General features: G+C 37.3%; 4 protein-coding genes across 8 annotated transcripts; 3 read left to right on the forward strand and 1 right to left on the reverse strand.

The window, feature by feature from the left end:
• Nucleotides 1-251: 251 nt before the first annotated feature.
• On the forward strand, nucleotides 252-4,009 carry LOC105109767 (glutamyl-tRNA reductase 1, chloroplastic-like). The gene is made up of 3 exons (XM_011004576.1): nucleotides 252-936; nucleotides 1,765-2,006; nucleotides 2,441-4,009. The coding sequence occupies exons 1-3, from the start codon at nucleotides 678-680 to the stop codon at nucleotides 3,557-3,559; spliced, it is 1,620 nt and encodes a 539-aa protein (XP_011002878.1). The 5' UTR covers nucleotides 252-677; the 3' UTR covers nucleotides 3,560-4,009.
• Nucleotides 4,010-4,760: 751 nt separating this feature from the next.
• On the forward strand, nucleotides 4,761-7,669 carry LOC105109776 (protein RMD5 homolog A-like). 3 transcript variants are annotated; one of them, XM_011004596.1, is made up of 3 exons: nucleotides 4,776-4,846; nucleotides 5,966-6,045; nucleotides 6,264-7,669. In XM_011004596.1, exon 3 carries the CDS (start codon nucleotides 6,266-6,268, stop codon nucleotides 7,418-7,420), a length of 1,155 nt encoding a protein of 384 aa, XP_011002898.1. In that variant the 5' UTR covers nucleotides 4,776-4,846; nucleotides 5,966-6,045; nucleotides 6,264-6,265; the 3' UTR covers nucleotides 7,421-7,669. The 3 variants fall into 3 exon arrangements, with proteins under 3 accessions (XP_011002888.1, XP_011002898.1, XP_011002905.1); XM_011004586.1 differs by lacking the exon at nucleotides 5,966-6,045 and having other exon boundaries at nucleotides 4,761-4,846; XM_011004603.1 differs by lacking the exons at nucleotides 4,776-4,846; nucleotides 5,966-6,045 and adding an exon at nucleotides 6,074-6,185.
• A 733-nt stretch (nucleotides 7,670-8,402) lies between these two features.
• On the reverse strand, nucleotides 8,403-8,885 carry LOC105111417 (uncharacterized). Its single transcript, XM_011006764.1, has one exon. The coding sequence runs from the start codon at nucleotides 8,883-8,885 to the stop codon at nucleotides 8,403-8,405; it is 483 nt and encodes a 160-aa protein (XP_011005066.1).
• A 2,438-nt stretch (nucleotides 8,886-11,323) lies between these two features.
• On the forward strand, nucleotides 11,324-15,778 carry LOC105109794 (phosphoglycerate mutase-like protein 1). 3 transcript variants are annotated; one of them, XM_011004621.1, is made up of 10 exons: nucleotides 11,324-11,417; nucleotides 12,179-12,253; nucleotides 12,420-12,527; nucleotides 12,656-12,735; nucleotides 13,006-13,168; nucleotides 13,459-13,533; nucleotides 13,688-13,776; nucleotides 14,653-14,772; nucleotides 15,370-15,414; nucleotides 15,492-15,778. In XM_011004621.1, exons 2-10 carry the CDS (start codon nucleotides 12,194-12,196, stop codon nucleotides 15,595-15,597), a joined length of 846 nt encoding a protein of 281 aa, XP_011002923.1. In that variant the 5' UTR covers nucleotides 11,324-11,417; nucleotides 12,179-12,193; the 3' UTR covers nucleotides 15,598-15,778. The 3 variants fall into 3 exon arrangements, with proteins under 3 accessions (XP_011002923.1, XP_011002933.1, XP_011002915.1); XM_011004631.1 differs by having other exon boundaries at nucleotides 11,360-11,417; nucleotides 12,191-12,253; XM_011004613.1 differs by lacking the exon at nucleotides 11,324-11,417 and adding an exon at nucleotides 11,444-11,581.
• The last annotated feature ends 60 nt before the right edge of the window (nucleotides 15,779-15,838 follow it).

Raw genomic sequence — 15,838 nt, forward strand, 5'->3', positions numbered from 1 at the left:
ATATATATTTTTTAAAATATAAAAACAAACCCACCTAACTAGATGCCAAGTCAACTCAGTAAATCAGGCCTCTGTTATAACAAATATGGTTTTGGGGAAAATTCAAAATCTCCACGTTATAAATGACCGCAATATAAAAAGTTAGCTCACCATTACACCAATCAGCTACTGGCCCTTCCTGGCCACTATAGTTGACAAACAACGGAGGGTGACAGATTAGAACAAAATCATGGACAGTTATAAAAAGAATCAAACATCTGACCTTTCCTAACTCCTAGCGCAGTCCATGGTGGGCGTGTGGACAAAACGCGTAAAAATTCCTTTTCCGATCCCAATCCCAATCCCGTTTCCCTCCTGCCTAAAACCGACCTATTCCCTTCCTCCTTTTCTTTGATGGAAAAGGTCATAAAATCAGGGGAGTAGTTGTTACAGGTCAATATATATATATACACACACAACCCAAACAAAGACCACCGCAACGCAGTTTCCTTGTCAAATTATTGTTAGTTTTTTTTTTTTTCCTTCACCAAACCTCCCCTCTCTAACCCAACAGGACATCTTCAAAATTATATCACTTTCCTCCTCACCTCTCCAATCCACCTCCAAATTATCCTCATATTACTCGGGGATCAAGTTTCACTAACTCTCTTGTCGTCGCCTTCATCTTTTCTTCGCCGATGGCAGCGGCATTCGGTTTCGCCACCTCTATTGCTACTTCTACACCATCAAATCCTAACATTCGTCCATTGGCCGTGTCTTGTCCTCAATTGCAAACCTTCTACAAACCCTTGAACAATAGAAGGGCGTCGGCTTTAAATCAAAGCCTTCGTGTTAGATGTGAAAGTGTGAGTCAGAATTTGAATTCAATCGATAAGGAAGAATTGAAGAGATCGAGTGTTATGGCGCTTGCGCAACTCAAGGCTTCTGCAATCGACAGTGAGTTTGCTCTTTTTTATTTCGATTATTTGAAATTGGATAATGTGTGTGCTTCGTTTTATTATGTGGTGCAAAAAGGCTGTGTTTTTAGCTTGCTCAAATTATTTTATATTTACGATAAAAAAAATATATGTTCTATTTAGAAGCATGGGATTGAAAACCTTGTAAAGTTAGTGGAATTTAGCTTTACTAGATAAGAAAGAGACAGTGATCCTGGTGGTGATGTGAGTATTGTGTGGTAACAATTATCAAGTGGAAGGATTTTTAAACTGATTTTGATGACTCGAGAGTGTTTTAGTGAACACACACACACACACACACACACACACACATAATGGAAGATGTTTTGCAGCCATATTTATGGGTTCAAGAATTTATTTTACTTCGAAGGATTAGTTAATTCTGTGAGTATTTAGATCAATCATAATTTGCTTGTGTGGGTTTTGGATGTCCGTGATGCCATTAACTAGCTAGAAAAAAAAAATTAAAATTGAAGAAGCAGAGGCCTGCGACACCCAAGCGCTGAATTACACCAGCCTTTCTGGTTGTACTGACACCTATTTATTGTTCTGCATTAATGGTCTTAACAAAATCTCAAATCTCCTTTAACTGTAGCCTTAGTTTCAGGTTTTTCCTGCTTGTATTTTCATTTACGAGTATTTCACGTAGCTAAGGGGTGTGAATTTATTATATCATGTTTGTCACTTGGAAATCGACCAGTTTTGTGTCAATTTTGTTTTTCTTATTGTTCTTATACGACTCCTTGCTAAACCTTCCTGGAATTGGTCATCAATGCTAATTGCTGAAATACTATTTTTTTTTTATCAGGGTATACAAAGGAAAAGAGCAGCATCATTGTCATTGGACTCAGTGTGCACACAGCACCAGTTGATGTACGTGAGAAGCTGGCCATCCAAGAAGCCCAGTGGCCTCAAGCCATTAGGGAGCTCTGTGCTTTAAATCATATAGAAGAAGCTGCTGTTCTCAGTACTTGTAACAGAATGGAAGTATATGTTGTGGCTCTTTCTCAACATCGTGGAGTCAAAGAAGTTACTGAATGGATGTCTAAGGTACTTGTTTGCCTTTTTTTGTGTTTCTTAAGAATTCTCAAATAGAGCATGAAAGAGAGATGAAATACCTTTAAATTGCATGTTGGCGTGGCGTCTGTTTGGAGCGTGCTTTTGAATTGACTCGGCATGGCGTCTGTTTGGAGTGTTCTTTTGAATTGACTTGGCTCACCTTGCTCAAATCCACCTGTCCTTCTAATATTAGACTCTTCCTACCATTTCTTACTGTATATAGACTTTTCAAAATTCATTGAAAATATATTTGATATATTTCTACATGCATCAACCGGGAATGTTGCTCTACACATATTTGGTCAAAACATCTATTGAATAAGGATACATCTTTAGGGAAATATCAATTAAATTGTTCATATTCAGACATAGTGGTAAAATCAATGTCGACCACGGTCCATAATTAACAATTTTTCTTTTGACAGATTAGCGGGGTTTCCGTTTCAGAGCTATGCCAACACCGATTTATGTTGTATAATAAAGATGCCACAAGACACCTATTTGAGGTAGCTTCTGGACTCAACTCCATTGTTCTAGGAGAAGGTCAAATCCTTGCTCAGGTGAAGCAAGTTAAAAAACTTGGACAAGGAGTTGATGGCTTCAGTAAGAAAATTGGTGGGTTGTTTGAGCATGCAATCATTACTGGGAAACGGGTTAGAACTGAAACCAACATTTCCTCTGGGTCAGTTTCTGTTAGTTCAGCTGCTGTAGAGCTTGCATTAATGAAGCTTCCAGAGTCCTCATATGCTACTACTAGGGTATTAGTAATTGGAGCTGGCAAAATGGGGAGGCTTGTGATCAAACACTTGGCTGCTAAAGGGTGCAAAGAAATGGTGGTTGTGAACAGAACTGAGGAGAAAGTTGCTTTAATCCGTGAAGAACTTAAGGATATTCAAATCATCTATAAGCCCCTTTCAGAAATGATGGCATGTGCTGCTGAAGCAGATGTAATTTTCACAAGCACTGCATCAGACACTCCACTGTTCTTGAAAGAGCATGCACAGACACTCCCTGTGGACACAGAAATGGGAAGGCGGCTTTTCATTGATATTTCAGTTCCCAGGAATGTAGGACCATGTGTCTCGGATCTTGAGACAGCAGAAGTTTACAATGTCGACGATCTCAAGGATATTGTGGCAGCTAATAAGGAGGATCGGCTCCGGAAGGCTATGGAAGCACAAATAATTATTTCCGAGGAATTGCAGCACTTTGAAGCTTGGAAGGATTCCCTTGAAGCCGTTCCCACCATTAAAAAGCTACGGGCTTATCTTGAAAGGATTAGGGCTTCTGAACTGGACAAGTGTCTCTCGAAGATGGGTGATATTACAGACAAACAGAAGAAAGCTATTTATGATCTTAGCATGGGCATGATGAAGAAGTTTCTTCATGGTCCAATGCAGCACCTAAGATGCGATGGGAGGAGTGACTGCCAAAAACCAGAGGAGATGCTTGAGATTATGCATGCTGTGAATAGAATGTTTGACCTTGAGACGGAGATAGTTTTGGACACAGTTCGAACAAAAATGGAAAGAATCAAGAAGTGAACTCTTCATAAAGGGCACTTTTCCGTTTTACTGCACCAAAGGGATGTTCCTTGGGTATTCTTGTTGTGATGTTATACACTGAAACAGAATAATCGATTCTTTGGAGACCCATTTTTTAGAGAGAGAGAAATAATGGCTGCTATCCTCAATGGTGGCTTGTCATACCTTTTTTTTGTTCTCAATAGTAAGATAGAGTCAGGATGGTAGGGATTCAGATGAAAATTTTGTAGCCACAGATCGCCCTAATTGTCGAGGAATGAGGAGCGTGATTCTTTATTTTGTAAATATTTCACAGATTTTATGGCTACACTCGACAAGTCATTCATCCTTGGAGTCGTCTTCCAAGCTTTTACTGTGATTCCGTTCTGATGCAACGTTTACTTGTACAACTTTTGTTGTTGCCAGTTGATAATTCTTGAAACTGATAACAAATTGCACAAATGTTTTACAGGTCTTTATGTTTCTGGGAATATCAATTTCTATTTATTAATAACTGTGTTTGTGCGTTATTATGCTCCTTTTTTTTTAAAAAAAAAAATATAATATAATTTTTTCTTATTAGATTACAGGACTCCACCTTTTCTTAAGGTATCCAGTTTTTATGTTAACTAATATATTTTATTAATTATTCTATAAAATTAATTTTATAGAAATAGATAGGTGCAAGTAAAAAGAAAAAATATATAAATATTTTTATTATTTTTTATAAATTATAAAATTTATTTCTTCTTCCACTCGTGTTTATTGTTTTTTTAAAGTGAGTACTGTAAATTTTTTCTAAAAAGTTTCTTTATCCTTTCAACTCTCTAAACAAAATTTTTTGTTCATCATTGAAATTAAAACTAAAACTAAAAGTTATTAAATTCCCATAAAAAAGCATAAAACAAAAAAGTTGCCAGATCATGAATATCCCATGCATGAGTATACTTAAAATGCGGGGTTATTCTAAAGAATCCGTGTAAATACTAAAATGCCCCCTCTTCTTCTACGAAACCCTTGCATTCTACACGCTATATTTATTTGTCAGCCCTTGATTTTTTTTGTAATTAGAATTTAGTTTACGCAATAATGTCTAATAGCAAAATCAATCAAAATTAAAAACCCGGGAGAATGTATAAATGGTAAATAAGAAATTAAATAAGGGCAATATCGTCCAAAAAGAAATATAAACTGACACGTGTTCCCCACAAGTTTACTGCCAGATCTCTTTCTCGATTCCCACGCTCACCAAATCTCTCGTTTCTTTAGAGACGAGCGCAGTCTTCTTTCTCTAGAAAAATTGTTCAGGTAACGCCTTTTGATTTTCCTTTTGGATTTTTTATTGAAATTCAAATTTGATTGTGATTATGATCTTGATACTGGGAAGTTACAAAATTTAATCATTTGATTTGCAAAGATCCCCATCCTAACAAACTAACCGTAATCTGTTATCATTTGTATCTATCGTAGCAGTTACAATTTGTTTTTTCTTTTTTGCTTCTTTTCTTGCTTGAATCTTGGCTTCCTTTTCTCTCTTATTTCAATAGGTAGTTAGTTTTCCTTTTCTTGATCTTTTCTACTTTCAAATTTGTTAAAATTATGTTACAAAACAAAAAAGAAAAGGAAATCGTCAGGAGGGAGAGAGAGACTCAATTAATGCGTATGTAACTCAGTTTATGCTATGGTGTTATTCACAGGAATGATTTTTTTTTTTTGTGTTAATCTGTGTGTTTTGTTTTTGCTATGATTGTGTTTATTATTGTTTACGGTTTATTTTGGGTTTTTCGAGGAGGATTAAGGAAGGTATATCTCTCTCTCATGGTTTGTTTTATTAGTTTTTGGTTTATGAGGGTGGATGATTCCTATTCCTATCTTTCGTTATCACTTAAATCATTGTAGTTGATAAAATTGAAGTTGCTTACTGTATCTTCGTTTATTTAGCAAGTTCATGCAAACTGTATTGTTATCCATCTCGGAACTGACTATAACACTCCTTTTCCCGGGCCCGCTCCAAACAATTCCCTCTTCCTCTTCCTACTCCGGTGTGCCTCTTACACCAGGCATTTCATTAATGTAGGCTTGACCTTTACAAATAGTAAGAGGAAAAAAATGAAAAGAGACGGGAAAAGAAGTTTTTTTACGGTGTTATTCCAGCCATGTTTCCCAAATAATGCCTCCTCCCAGATTTGTCAAATATTATTACTCGTCAGTGTATCTCCTGTTCTGTATTTATTGTCATCATGCGAGTTTTGGCTACTTGGGTGATCTTTTAATTGCCATCTATGATTTGTTCCCTAACAACATTTAAAGATTTGTTATGTAGGTGTTAGCTGGGTTAATCTCCTAATTGTTGTCTATTATTTGTATCCCTTCTCTTCTCTTTCTTTATTCTCTCTCTCTCACCTTTTTTTTTTTGTTTCTGAGGAGGATATGTGTCCTGAATTAACCTAGAAAGATGGAATGACTAGCATTATCACTGTCCTCACTGATTGACAGAGAAGATGAATGTCAGTTTCTTTTCCTTCTTTATTAAATTTCTGTTCTCATAGATATTGAATACTGCAGTTTAAGTGTGTTGTTCATATCTATGTGGTGCTCAACAATTTGTTGTGATAGCTTTGATGGGTTATCTGTTATTGACTAGCAGGTGGTTTAGAATTTTCATGCTATTCGACTATGTTGAGTTAAATCAGTAGTGAGGTTATTGACTTTTCTTTTTCTACAGGAATGGAACTAACTACTGCCAAAGATGCATTTGATCGCGTTGTTGAGAAGCAAAACTTATCTTTTTCTAAATGCCAAGAAGTAATCGATCAAGTGAGCCAGGAAATTGAGCAGGCATTGTTAAAAATACATTCTGTGGAAGATCCTATGTCTCCCGTTGATCAGAAATCCATCCTCACAGAACTGAAGCACAAGCTTATTGCAATTAGTCCTCTCAAGCTATTAGAAGGGTCACAGAAGGAATTGAATTTAAACCTTAGCAAGTTCCCTAAGATCCTTGAAAAATCATTTCCTGACATATCCAAGGCATACAGGGATGTTGACTTTGACTTTCATATAGTGAATCAGATAATAGCAAGTCATTTTTACCATCAGGGATTGTTTGATCTTGGAGATTGTTTCATAAAAGAATCTGGAGAACCAGAAGCAGCTGCTCTAAGATCTCATTTCCTGGAACTGCATCAAATACTTGAGGCGTTGAGGATTAAAAATATTGAGCCAGCTTTGAAGTGGGCCTCCACCAACCGTGAAAAGCTAGTGCAGAATGGTTCAAATATTGAGCTGAAACTTCACCAGCTGCAATTTGTAGAGATTCTAAAGAGAGGAAATCGTGCTGATGCCCTCAACTATGCCAAAACTCACCTAGCTTCTTTTGCTTCTAGTCACTTGAAAGAGTTTCAAAAGCTAATAGTTTGCATAATGTGGATAGGCAGACTTGAAAACTGTCCTCACTCTGAACTGTTTACTCCAATCCATTGGGACAAGTTGACCGAGGAGCTGACTCGGGATTTCTGCAACTTTGTCGGTCAGTCCCTTCAGAGCCCATTAAGTGTGGCAATAGTAGCTGGGATTGAAGGTTTGCCGACTCTCTTGAAGCTGGCAAATGTAATGGCTGCAAAAAAGCAAGAGTGGCAGGCTTTGAAACAGTTGCCCGTGCCAGTAGAGCTGGGAAAGGAATTTCAATTCCATTCTATTTTTGTCTGTCCTGTAAGTAGGGATCAAGGCAGTGAGGAAAATCCACCGATGCTGCTGCCATGCCTCCATGTTCTCTGCAAGCAGTCTATCATGAAGCTATCAAAAGGCAGCTCCAGGGCATTCAAGTGTCCTTACTGTCCAGCTGAGGCTTCAGCGACTCAGTGCAGGCAGCTATATTTCTGACAAAATTTGCACTCCTGTGTAGGAAAAGTCTGGAGATTTTGTGGAGGTCGGTGATGAGAACATGTTTTTGCTTGAGGTTGCTGTATATAAACATTCTTTCCAGATTTATGTTTTGATTTTCAGATCTTTCAGTTGCTGAAATCCCAATTATATGGATGTAAATACATAAAAAAGAACATCATGGACATGTTACCTTGATGTTCAACACTTTTATCATGACTGGACTAGGGCGTCAGCTTTCAGTTGAAATTTGTGTTTGCAACCAGTGTTCATATACTGTGAATTGAGGATGGTACTACAGAAATGACCTTGGAAAGTGACGCTTGCTGCCATCCAAATTTAACTTTGTTCAATTGGACTATCCAACCAGAAATCAGAAAGATGTTGCCCTTCATGGCCACCCGAAAAACCAACTTGCCCTTTATGGCCACCGAGTATTGTATGCATGCCTGCTGCAGGATCTTATTGAGGTGGGAAAGACCGAACTGATCAGAGCGGCCGAAAATAGATCGGAAGGTGCAGAACGGAGGCACCGAAATCTTTGAGTTAAGTGTATGTTTAATTTTATATACATGTATTATTGCACGTCACATGGATAAAGGGAGGCGGCTTAACAAGATTCGGAGGGGCTAGCTATCTGGTCAGAGTGGAATTCCGGTGAAATTGCATAACCGATGATCTCATTCAATTCTAATGTCCTGCCATTTGATGTCTTTTATGGTGGTTCCAATTTGCTTTTCCACAAGTGACGGCAAAAAGAATATGGGGGCTGCTTTCAGGGGAAAAAAAAGCATCATACACACAACGAGTATTCACCTATCAATCTTCTCTTTCTGTGAATTTATCAAACTTACTAGCCAAAAAGAAGCCATATATGATTATTAACAACATCCAGCAGTTAACAGAAAACAACGAACCATCCATTCCAACACAATTTCTATTACTACAAGATATGCCACCATGCTATCTTAAACATTTGGACTTATTCAGAAAACCCCATTATCCTCTTCAAACCAGGAAACAGCGTTGAACGAGAAGAGTTTGAAGATGGCTTCTCTTCATGTAAATACTCTTCAATCATTTCTTTGACAGACCTAGCAGATAAAGGGTGAAAATTGGCACCCCATTCATTAACAAAGCCTTTAACCAAGACCCTTCTCTCCTCTTTATCCATTTTGCTCCATTTCCTCTTCACTTCCTCTTTATCCAATGCCAAATAGTTGCAAAGCTCAGTGAAAAGTAATTCTCTGCTTTTCTTCATGGCCTCTTCTCTTTGCACCAAATGGGTATTTATTTTTGCAACTTCTGTGGCCAAACCTGATGCAAGATCCGCATCAGTTAAGCTGTTTTTGTTGGTGCATGGGATTCGGGTTCTGAAATGGGTTGTAGTCGGGAAGGGACAAGAGTGGAATTTCGGAGGTCGGATAAGGGTGTTTGGAAAAAACAGATGTGTTCTGAGTGCCATTTTTGAAGTAACAGTTTGGGTGGGATTTTGGAGAGATTGAGGTTTTAGGGTTTGGTGGTTAAGGACGATTTTGTGAGAAACTAGGACTCCCTGGGTAGTGCTGTGCTGTGTTTGGAAATTAAAAAAATTATTAAACTTTAGACGGCAACATTATACGACATCGTCTAGTTTTTAGAGGCAACATGACTTGGTTATTAAACCGACCCGGGGTTTATCCAGCGTCAGGTCCAATCACATATCAGGCAACCGGATCAATAATTTTTTTTTTAAAAAAAAGTCAATGAAACATCATTTTAAAAAATAAATCAACAGGTTTTACCAAGTTTTCAAGTTTTGACTAGATTAAACACTCGGGCCTCCAAGATGATCAGGTCAAACAAAACCAATTTCAAATCAACTCAGCACGGTCAAGAAATGGAATGCCATCAAATTGGTTTTGACCCACATTACCCCACTGGTTAAATTTCTTCGTGAAGGTTTTGTCTTCGAATCCTGGAAAGAGTTAAATTCATGGCTGTTCTTGGCAAACCATTATGCAGCAATGAAAGATGTGTTGCCCATCTCATAAAAATTCACCACTGTCTAACAGACCTTTCACCTTCGTGTTGAAAGCCATTTATGGCGATACCTGCAAAGTATAGGAACTTTACATGCCCTTGCCAACGTTCTTCGCTGAGTCTCCATCCCTCCATGGCTGTGAGCAGAAACGACCAGGCAGAATTTGCTGCAGCTAGAACAGTCGCTGAATGCTTGCTTGCAACTTCCTGAGATTAAATCAAGTAGCATGCGAGAGCCTTTTCTTTTTATTAAAGTTGAAGATAAGCAAGTCAACGCTATCATCAGAGTCAGCATCCATGAATGTCCAAATAATTTCCATTGCTTCTTCTGTCTCCTTTGAATAATTTGCAGAAAATTGTGTACATAGAAGAACAACAGAATCCATCCACTGAATACCAATAGCCAAAAAACCATCGAAGACAATCATATGTAACTTGCAGGTTAAAAGCTTATCTAATCAAGTGCATTCGGTGCAAGCTGCTGCTCCGAGGAAGGCCCTTCTCTTATGAATTGTCTTCAAAAAACACAATAATACTGTAACCAAGCTGCATAGAATTAGAAGAGATTCATCATCTTAAAGGAAAACAAATATTGTAATAAAAACAGAAAGACTCTCAAGTGGGAGAAAAATGAATACCAATGGAGTTTTTTTTAAGATATGCTTCTAATTTCTTAGAATTAGGAGTCTCAAAACTCTCATCACTATAATCATCCACAGTGTCACTACTACCTTTGTCCAGCAAATCCCTGTCAATTTGTTTTTATTTTGTTTTAGCATTTGGAGTTTAAACTCAAAGAAATTCCCAATGGCACCCTTTGCCATTAAATAGTGGGTAAGTTCATCCCCACATGGTCCCTCAAGTTTAAAAGGTTGGTTAAATCAGCTCCTCTATTTTTAATTTAGCAGTTCAACCCCCAGCTTTGAATCCGCGGGCCCTCCACCCCACCCATATGGAGGGATCACTGTTACAAGTACTCGGACTGTCGTACTCAAAATTAAAATATAAGGATTAATCTAACCAATTATCAAAATCACCCTTTAAGATAAATTACAAAAAAAAGTACTGAAATTCGGACCTTTTCAACTTTTTTTTCTTCTACAATTTGGGCTATATACATATACATACATACATATATACATATACATCACTCCTTAACTTTATAAAATTATGTGCAGCAATAGAAGTCGTATCATCCCATAAAAAAATATTAAAACCTAAGAAAAAGGAACAAATTTGTTTTTACCTCATGTTCTATTGATCTTTCAGTCAAATAGAGGTCATATTCTGCTGGCTGGAGATGCATTGCATAACAATAGTTTTCTTTCTCACAGCTTCGCTTCTTTTCCTTTAAAAATCAAGTCTTCAATGACAATATTGGAATCGAACCCACTTACCATCCAATCGAATATATGAGATGAAAAAAGGAAAAGAAAAAGAAAAAGAAACTCCCTCTCACAGTTCCTTGCCACGCCACTCAATTGCCACTGACCAAGCACCCATCCCCATCCAGACATGAAAGGTCAGGAAGGGGCAGCTGCTCCCACTCAAAATAATTTATTACCTTTTCTCTTTATTTTTAATTTCTTCAGCATTTTATTCGGTTTTTGTTTAAGATTCTTAGTTATATACTTTGCTTAGGTTAAGTTTTTTGAATTTATATAAGAATTGTAAAAATAATAATAAAATGATTTATTCTGTTTTTATTTGCGTAAACAGGCAATGAAAAAGACGCCACTCCGATTCCATGTACACGGACAATGCAAGTCTACTGCTGGTATTATGAATTAAATAAAATACTAACAGCGAATCAAAAGGCGCAAAAATTAATAATTGACTCTCTGTCCCTGGAGAGGGAGAGATGGGACGAGAGATATTTTTACTTTAAGTACAGCCAGTCGTGCAATTATAAATTTAATAATAATAATAACGAAGAAAGAAGCCTCCTCCTCCACCACTCCTCCACCTCTCTCAGGTAAGAACTAAGAACACAATACCATAACTAAAACATTATTACAAACTCAATAATTCGTTGAACATCTATCGCTTGGCTGCCTGTCTCTGTCTATGTTCGTTTCCTCTCTTTTTTCAGCCATTAAATCTCATCTTATCGACTTCAGTTTTTTACTTGTCGATTTGGTAATCGCGTGTGGTGTTTTCTTTCTTTGTTCGTTTGTTTTTATGTAGAAATGCAGGCGTTCTTTTTGTTAGGTTCTTAGACAAATTCTGTATACCTTTTACTCAGTGTGATTGCTTATTTTTTTTATTTTTTTGCTCTTTATGAGGTAACGTTGATGGATTTACATTTAATTTGTGTTTGAATTTTGAATCTGCTTACAGAAACTTCAACCTTGCTATTATGTTTTCAATGCATACCTGCTTCTTAGTATGATGGATGTTGATAAATTCCAATTTGCCCGGTGATTTCATCTGCTTCATCTTAATAATGAACTGTAATAGTAAAGTGGGGTGAGCGAATTTTGTTATCTTAATTCTGCTTTCTAAGTTATTTTTCTGATTGTGTCTCTTCATTTTGTCAGTTGTCCCTATTGTAGTTCATTTATGAAATGATTACTGATTTAGTTGATTGTGCTTGGTAAACTGGCTTGTATTATCCTCTCCCCGAAACTGAAACCCTTTCATTATAAAAATGTATCTTTGACCCGAATCATTGTTTTTCTTTATTAATGGTATTGTTTTCTCGTGTTTTTAATAGCTAATGGATGTTTTTGCTAGGCTCGGTTGCAGATTATGGATAGTGGTCCAGGTCCAAGTTTGTATCCATTGCACCGCTGCAAAACTATTCATCTGGTTGGTATTGAATTTTTTATTTCATAAATGATGTTACTGTGTCAATTATGGATATGAATCTGCTACGTATATGGTCTGAATGAATGAAGGATGTCCAAGATTGCTTTCTTTCTTGGCTTTCGCGCTGAAATCAAGGCATTGTGGTCTTACAAAACCTTGCATCCAGGTGAGGCATGCACAAGGATTGCATAATGTCGAGGGAGAAAAGAACTACAAAGCATACTTGAATCCTGAATATTTGGACGCCCCTCTCACTCAACTAGGCTGGCAACAGGTAACAAACCAAACAATCACATTTCAATACGAGAGGAAACTCATTCAATTCATGCTCTTAAGCTGGCTCTGAAGAGAATTTTGTATTATTAAGATATCTCATAGACGAAGTTACTGCTTTTGTTATAGGTTGATAATTTGCGCAAGCATGTCCATGCATCTGGGCTCTCCAAGAGGGTTGAATTAGTTGTTACATCCCCATTGCTCAGGTACCGATTTTATGGATATATATCCAGCCATTTTTAGTACAGATAGATAGCATTTCTTTTGTTGATAAATTAATTCTTTTCTTGTTAAAATTGATCTTATATCAAGTTCTATATTCATCAAGCTTCTAACTGGTAGCGGGAGACATGAAATTTTCATTTAGGCATCCGACTAAGTCTTCTGAAGAGAGAATATCTTTGGATGCTTTCTCATTCCCCTATTCTTCTTTTTGAAACATTCCATTAGTAAGTTTTGATCACTGTGACTTGCAGGACATTACAAACAGCTGTTGGAGTTTTTGGAGGGGAGGGCTACACAGATAGGACAAATGTACTGCCACTAATGGTGGCAAATGTTGGAAGCAGTGGTCGAGCAGCAATTTCAAGCCACAATTCTCCACCATTCATTGCAGTAGAAGATTGTCGGGAACATTTTGTACGTCTAGTATACTATTTGCTTTTCTTGCAATAACATGTACTTCTAATTGTACAAATTCCACATTTCTAAGTTCTGCAGGGAATCTGAAGAGAATAATTACTTCTTTCTTTGAGAAAAATTGGACATTGAACTTGATTCTTAACTTCTTTCACTTTTATGTATTACAAGAACTCTTTGAGCCCCTTTAAACTTAATTCTACTTCTTAATGAATTTGTATTTCTCATGCAGAGGGAAACTAAAGCATAACAGTCTTACACGCTTCTCTTATGTGTCCTATTGGTTGCAGGGTGTACATCCTTGTGACAAGAGACACGATGTCAGTGACTATCAATTTCTCTTTCCTGCAGTTGACTTTTCGCTGGCAAGTACTTGGATATCTAAGATAAAAGTTATACAATTAAAAGTTAGAAATTCATTTGCTGCCCCTGTTACCGTAGGTGGTTATATTTGTTAAGGCTAAATTCTCGTTATTTCCTTGAATGTTAAACTAAATAAACATTTGATGCTCTTTTCAGATAGAAACAGATGAGGATGTACTGTGGAAGGCTGATGTGAGAGAGTCAACTGAAGAACTTGCTACAAGGGGACTGAAGTTTCTTAACTGGTGAATACTATCTCTCCATTAAAAGGGCACCGTTTTTATGTATATTCTGTTAGAATCCCGTAAATCTATTCAAGACTCCATCTGGAAATTATGTATAAACTTTCTGTATCAGCTCAAACCTCATAGGCTCCTTGTGTTTTACCTGTGCTTCACCATGTAAGTGACTGGAATCCAGGGTTGCTTTTCATCAGACATTCCTCATTTTGCTTGATAGTATCTGTTATCACCATCTGGTGAATACTATCTCTCCATTAATAGTGCACCGTTTTTCTGTATATTCTGTTAGAATCGCGTAAATCTATTCAAGACTCCATCTGGAAATTATGTATAAACTTTCTGTATCAGCTCAAACCTCATAGGCTCCTTGTGTTTTACCTGTGCTTCACCATGTAAGTGACTAGAATCCAGGGTTGCTTTTCATCAGACATTCCTCATTTTGCTTGATAGTATCTGTTATCACCATCTGGTGAATACTATCTCTCCATTAATAGTGCACCGTTTTTCTGTATATTCTGTTAGAATCGCGTAAATCTATTCAAGACTCCATCTGGAAATTATGTATAAACTTTCTGTATCAGCTCAAACCTCATAGGCTCCTTGTGTTTTACCTGTGCTTCACCATCTAAGTGACTAGAATCCAGGGTTGCTTTTCATCAGACATTCCTCATTTTGCTTGATAGTATCTGTTATCACCATCTGTTCATTTTGCTGTCATGTGCGATTTTGAGCTCCTAAATTTAGATATCAAAGCTTTGGTCTTGCAGTATAGTCTCTACAAAAATATTTAATTAAGAAACTCATGTGTTGCTATGTCTTGAATTTGTTGTAAAGTTTTCTTACATGTTGTACCTTAGGCCTCAACCATTCACTTGGCAGGTTGTGGACTAGGAAAGAGAAGGAGATAGCAATTGTTACCCATAGCGGGTTTTTGGTTCATACATTACGTGCATTTGGAAATGACTGCCATCCATCAGTGAAGAAAGAAATGTGCACACGGTAAGCTGCCTGCTATCTTAGCTTTTGCATATGGATGGCATGCTTTAATTGCAAAATTCTTAGCTCGCCATGTGCACATGCCATTGGAGAAGTTGCAATCACCTTTTAGCATTTTCCCATGACGTGGCTGCCCAAAATTTGAAGCTGCAACCACGTGGTTGCATGCTGAGGCTTCTGCCATAGCACCAAGCAATGGCTGCTCTCATGAACTTCTGGAGCTTTCTGCTATTTTTCTTGCATTATTACAACAATTTAGTTTTCCTTTTTTTTTTTTTTCCGGCAGTCCTTTCAGTAGAAGTTATGGGTTACCTTTCCTTTCTGCTTGAATTTGAACTGAAAGGAATCATGTATTTTTTGGCCAACGAAATTTGACTTCAGCCTTTACCTGCCCTCTTATTGCCTTACTGCCTTATTTTCTTTCCCAAGGCATCTTGTGTTCTTGTCATGCATTCTATTGTGTACTAATATCACATGCACTGCATTTCAGGGTAGGGCACTTTCTTGCAGTATCTAGTTGGATTGCACTTTGTGTCAAATTAATTCTCTTTTAATGCACAATACTTTCCTAAAATAAGAAATTACTTCCATTTCTTGCAGCTTTGCTAACTGTGAGCTTCGATCTATGGTCATTGTTGACAGAAGGTGCGGTAATCTATAATAGAGTATAATGATGGTGTTATCTGGGCAGCTTCTTACATGAGTTTGTATTCTTTCTCCAGTATGATTGGATCAGATGTTTCAACAACTAACTATCCTGGAAAGGTTCCTCCTGGAACGGATCTCCCTAGTGATGATGCCGAGGAAGAAGCACCCAATTCAATTTAGGGGATGAACAGGTTGACATTGATTTGTGCATTGAAAATGAAATGTTTGGCGTTCTTGGAGAATTGTGGCCTCTTTGCTCCAATGTTCCCTCCTTGTACTGGTAACTGAGATGCATTCGCAGCCAGAGTCGTGTTATTTGGAAGGCTAAATTATAAATACCTTCTGAACTTGGGCGAAAAAATAAATACTACTCTGAACCAAAAAACCCTTGATTTTTCACCCTAAACAGTGTTTTTTTTAA

This window comes from Populus euphratica, unplaced genomic scaffold (assembly GCF_000495115.2).
Source record: "Populus euphratica unplaced genomic scaffold, PopEup_1.0 scaffold3.1, whole genome shotgun sequence".
NCBI lineage: Eukaryota > Viridiplantae > Streptophyta > Magnoliopsida > Malpighiales > Salicaceae > Populus > Populus euphratica.

Coding starts and splice junctions, on each gene's coding strand:
- LOC105109794 (XM_011004613.1), top strand. CDS start 11,510: ATGTTCGTTTCCTCTCTTTTTTCAGCCATTAAATCTCATCTTATCGAC. Junction 12,254..12,419: donor GCTGCAAAACTATTCATCTG/GTTGGTATTGAA, acceptor CCTTGCATCCAG/GTGAGGCATGCACAAGGATT. Junction 12,528..12,655: donor CTCAACTAGGCTGGCAACAG/GTAACAAACCAA, acceptor CTTTTGTTATAG/GTTGATAATTTGCGCAAGCA.
- LOC105111417 (XM_011006764.1), bottom strand. CDS start 8,885: ATGGCACTCAGAACACATCTGTTTTTTCCAAACACCCTTATCCGACCT.
- LOC105109776 (XM_011004586.1), top strand. CDS start 6,266: ATGGAACTAACTACTGCCAAAGATGCATTTGATCGCGTTGTTGAGAAG.
- LOC105109767 (XM_011004576.1), top strand. CDS start 678: ATGGCAGCGGCATTCGGTTTCGCCACCTCTATTGCTACTTCTACACCA. Junction 937..1,764: donor CAAGGCTTCTGCAATCGACA/GTGAGTTTGCTC, acceptor TTTTTTTATCAG/GGTATACAAAGGAAAAGAGC. Junction 2,007..2,440: donor TTACTGAATGGATGTCTAAG/GTACTTGTTTGC, acceptor TTCTTTTGACAG/ATTAGCGGGGTTTCCGTTTC.